At 43.5% G+C, this 4,998-nt stretch overlaps 1 protein-coding gene across 1 annotated transcript; it reads right to left on the reverse strand.

The window, feature by feature from the left end:
• Window positions 1-4,299: 4,299 nt before the first annotated feature.
• On the reverse strand, window positions 4,300-4,710 carry LOC124918551 (uncharacterized mitochondrial protein AtMg00860-like). The gene has a single exon (XM_047458655.1). The coding sequence runs from the start codon at window positions 4,708-4,710 to the stop codon at window positions 4,300-4,302; it is 411 nt and encodes a 136-aa protein (XP_047314611.1).
• Window positions 4,711-4,998: the final 288 nt, after the last annotated feature.

Consider the following 4,998-nt stretch of genomic DNA (forward strand, 5'->3'; position numbering starts at 1 on the left):
AGAAATCAATCGCCCCTCCGACTGTAAGAGCAGATCGGAATTTGTGTCTTCTCCAATTAATGATAGTGAAAAAAACAATCGCCTCCCCGACTGCGAAAGTAGATCGGAGTAGGGGTTTTCTCCGTTGAACGACAATGAAGAAAACAATCGCCTCCACGACTGTGAGAGCAGATCGGGGCAGGGGTTTTCTCCAATGAACGGCTATGAAGAAGTCAATCGCCCCTCCAACTGCAAGAGTATATCGGAGTTTGGGTCTTCTCCAATTAATGATAGCGAAGAAAACAATCGCCTCCCCGACTGCGAGAGCAGATCAGAGCAAGGGTTTTCTCCGTTGAACGGCAATGAAGAGAACAATCGCCTTCCCGACTATGAGAGCAGATCGGAGCAGGGGTTTTCTCCAATGAACAGCTATGAAGAAGTCAATCGCCCCTCCGACTGCAAGAGCAGATCGGAGTTTGGGTCTTCTACAATTAATGATAAAGTCTCAGGGACAACAACGCGTAAACACCCAAAAGATGGAGTTCACGGATAATGATATAGAGAGCAACGTCTCATGACCCTAAGAACAATCGAAGCGGGAGTTTCTCGAGTGAAGGAATTAGAACATCCAAATTGCGGAGAGTAGGTTCTAAACCGAGGATTACAAAAGAAACACATAAAACGGAAGACTAGTATTAGCATGGAACTTTGAAAATTGCTACAGCAAAGACTAGAGTATTCTGATCACATGATGTGAAAGATAAGGACACAATCAGCACGGGGCTTGAAGATATAAATGCATGTTGTTGTTGTTTTTTTAAAATGCCCCTAGTGAAGACGAGGGCATTTAACCTCTGTGATGCAAATACAATGAAGCAGCTTGCACAGGGCTTTGAAAATGTGAATGCATGTTTTTTTTTGAAAAATGCCCCTAGTGAAGACTAGGGCATTTTACCTCTGTGATGCAAATACAATGAAGCAGCTTGCACAGGGCTTTGAAAATGTGAATGCATGTTTTTTTTTTGTGTTTTTTTTTAAAAATGCCCCTAGTGAAGACTAGGGCCTTTTATTAAAATTATGCACAAGAAGTTAAAGAAGACTTCGATCTCTATGTCGCGTGGTTAGCTCTGGACCGAAAAATTTTCAGCGAATAAGACTTGCGGAAAGTTCTGGACTGTTTCAGCCAAGACGAAATCGGACTTCTTTCTTTTCCTCCCAACGCAGAAAGATCTGACTGATAAAACCCCGCATTTTACACAAACGTTTTGTTGTGAAATGGTCATCAAGTGACCGAATTTTGGGCTCGGGGTAGGGTTTTGGTATTCATTTTTTAGAACCACCTTGAGCCGAGTGTTTCAGAGTTTCAGCTTCCCTCACAACATTTTTTTTAGTATCATCGGTATATCTGACCGAATCGATATGCCTAGCGAAGTTGTTCAGCGGTGATTTCAAAGTCTCAACCTTTTGATGAATACTTTGCTCATTGATTTCTTTTTTTTTAGTATCATCGGTATATCTGACACGCCTAACAAGGTTGCCCAGCGGTGATTTCAAAGTCTCAACCTTCTGATTATTACTTTGCTCATTGATTTTTTTTAGCATCATCGGTATATCTGACCGAATCGATACGCCTAGCAAGATCGCTCGGCGGTGATTTCAAGGTCTCAACCTTTTGATGAATACTTTGTTCCTTGATTTCTTTCTTTTGAGCATGTCTCTTTTCGCGAAGCCAGACAATTCTCCTAATCCACTCAGCTTTCAGGTTAGGTTCGGGTTCTGCTATGTCTCAAAGGGCTTGAAAACAAAGATTTTTTAACAATCGCAAGGTATCTTTGAAGACAGTTGACAGACAAGACTTCCCGACATGAGTCTTTTAGAAAGACTTCGAAATCGCTTTTGGAAACAATCCTCGGTTAAGAATTGGTCTAAACGCTTACTCATTTCATAATGTCCTTGTTGGTTCATGACAATAGAGATCGATGTCTTCTTCACACTAAGGATAAAAATGTTTTGAAAGATTTTGACCGAACCTATTTGATAGGTTGCCTACCTATCCCCTGAGGATGGGGAATCAGGTCCAAAGGTAGTTCAATGGTTCTTCCTTCAATGCTGAGTGCAATGGATTGAAAGGAAAATGAAAGAAAATCTCTCAGCGTGCTTGCTAACAGGTCCTCAACATGTTTTTTTTAGAAACTTGACCTTAACAATCACGTTGAAAGTTTTTTTTTTAAAAAAACAAATCAAACCCATGCCGTTGATTTCTCTATCTCAGACGTAGTATTTCTTGAGCGTGTCAAGATTAAAGGGTGATGAACACTCATCGCCATCGAGAGTGGCGAGGCGAACAGCTCCACCTGAAAAGATCTGCTTGATGATGAAAGGTCCCTCCCATGGCGGCTGAAATTTTCCTCTAGGGTCCTGCAACTCTCGGGTCTTTCTAAGAACAAGGTCTCCTACAACAAGATGCCTAGGCTTGACCTTCTTGTTGAACGCCCTTGCCATGCGTTGTTGATAAGCTTGTGTCTTGCATAGGGCATCTAGCCTCCGGTCCTCCATGAGTGATAGTTGGTCGTATCTGGACTTCAGCCCATCTTCCTCGATGACTTGGCTCTCCAAAAGAACCCTGAGAGTAGGCAACTCCAACTCAATGGGTTGAACTGCCTCCATGCCATATACCAACGAATAAGGAGTTTCGCCTGTAGAGGTCCGAGCAGTGGTTCGGTAACCCCACAGAGCATAGGGAAGCTTCTCATGCCAATCCCTATATGTTTGTGTGGTTTTCTTCAAGATTGAGATCACGTTCTTGTTAGCAGCCTCGACTGCCCCGTTGGTTTGCGGTCAATATGGTGAAGACTTATGATGCTCGATTTTGAATTCTCTTAAAAGTTCAAGCACGTTACCTTGAAAGTGTCGTCCATTATCAGAAATCATCGAATGGGGAACCCCGTATCGACTAATGATATTATTGCGAATGAACTTTGCCACGTGGGAGGATTTGAGGATTTTGAATGAAGAAGACTCAACCCACTTGGTAAAATAATCGATAGCGACCAATATGAATTCATGGCCATTGGACGCGTGGGGGTAGATTTTCCCAATGATATCAATTCCCCATGTAGAAAATGGCCATGGAGAAGTCATGTTATAGAGGAGAGAAGCGGGGGTATGCTTTAGATTAGCATAAATCTGACACTGGTGACACTTCTTGACGAAAGCAATGCAATCCTGTTCCAAGTTCTGCCAAAAGTAGCCTAGCCGAAGAACTTTCTTAGCAAGAGCCATGCCATTCATTTGGGAACCGCAATTCCCAGCATGCACTTCTTCCATGATGGTGGTAGATTCCCCCTGATCTACACAAAGCATGTTTTGTCCATCAAAAGATCGTCGATAGAGACATCCTGCCACAACCACATAGCTAGTGGCAAACTGACGGAGAGCGCGACGCACTTTCTTCTGAAAGTTGGCAGGATATTCCCCCCTTTCGATATATTATTGGATGGGCTTGAACCAAGGCTTACTTGAGATATTAGTGTTAGCGACCACTAATTTCTCATAGACGCGATTGCACCTCTGTTGGATTTTGAGTGGCTTGATCTTGATTCCTTCGGGAATCTGAGTCATTGCCGCGAGAGTTGCAAGGGCGTCAGCGAAACGATTCTGACTCCTTGGAGTATGAATGAAAACAACACTTTCGAATTTGGCGATTAAACGCATGAGGAAAGAATGATAAGGTTTAAAATTGCCGCCTTTGACCTGCCAATCTCCATTGGCTTGTGAGATTATAAGATTCGAGTCTCCAATAACCTCCAATCTGCTAATCCTCTTCTAGCTGGCTAACTTGATCCCAACAATGCACGCTTCGTACTCAGCTTCGTTGTTGGTGACACTATAACTCAACTTAACAGAAGTAGGATTATACGTGCCAGTAGGATCGATCAAAAGGATACCAATGTCATAACCCTGTCTGTCCGACGCGCCATCGAACATTAACTTCCACGTTTCGGATTGAACAACCATGATCTCATCATCTGGAAAGACCATCTCTTCGTCATCGTCTCCAATGGTGATTGGTTGATCAGCCAGGAAATCAGCCACTATGCTCCGCTTGATTGACTTTTGCACTGTATATGTGATGTCATATTCTGAAATCATCATCATCCACTTAGCAAGATGCGGCGAAAGAAGAGTTCTTTGAAACAAGAAACGAATAGGATCGAGTCTTGACACTAGCTTGATTGGGTGGGCTTGCATGTAGTGGCGTAACCTTTTCGTTACCCAGGCTAACGCCCAACAGACTTTTTCCACGGAAGAATAGTTCAACTAGTAACCAGTCATCCTTTTGCTGAGGTAGTAGATGGCCACCTCCTCTTTGTTCTCGTTCTCTTGGGCCAACATGCTTCCCATGGATGATTCGGTGACGGTGAGATAAAGAATCAAAGGAACTCCTGGCCTCGGAAACATGAGGATAGGAGGGGATTGCAAATATGCTTTCACCTTATCAAAGGCGTGTTGACAAGCGTCACTCCAGACGAATTTTTGATCATTCTTCAGAAGCTTGAAGAGAGGATCGCAAGTGGAAGTGAGTTTACTGATAAAGCGACTAATGTACTGGATTTTCCCGAGAAAACCTCGAACTTCTCGCTCGTTCCGGGGTGTTGGCATGGCCGTGATGGCTGCAATTTTGCTAGGGTCGACTTCTATTCCTCTCTGAGTAATTAGAAATCCCAGCATCTTACCGGCGGTGACACCGAACGTGCATTTCTTTGGATTTAAACGAAGATGGTACTTCCGAATCCTCTAAAGGAACTTCTCTAGGTTTACCATGTGTCCCGCTTGATTCCTGGATTTGACAATCATATCATCGACGTAGACTTCGACTTCCTTGTGGATCATGTCGTGGAGAATAGTGGTGGCAGCCCTCTAATACGTGGCTCCAGCGTTCTTCAGCCCGAAGGGCATCACACGGTAGCAGAAGGTGTAAACTTCAGTGATGAAAATAGTATTTTCTTTGTCCTCAGG

Source organism: Impatiens glandulifera, unplaced genomic scaffold, assembly GCF_907164915.1.
Source record: "Impatiens glandulifera unplaced genomic scaffold, dImpGla2.1, whole genome shotgun sequence".
NCBI classification, from domain to species: domain Eukaryota; kingdom Viridiplantae; phylum Streptophyta; class Magnoliopsida; order Ericales; family Balsaminaceae; genus Impatiens; species Impatiens glandulifera.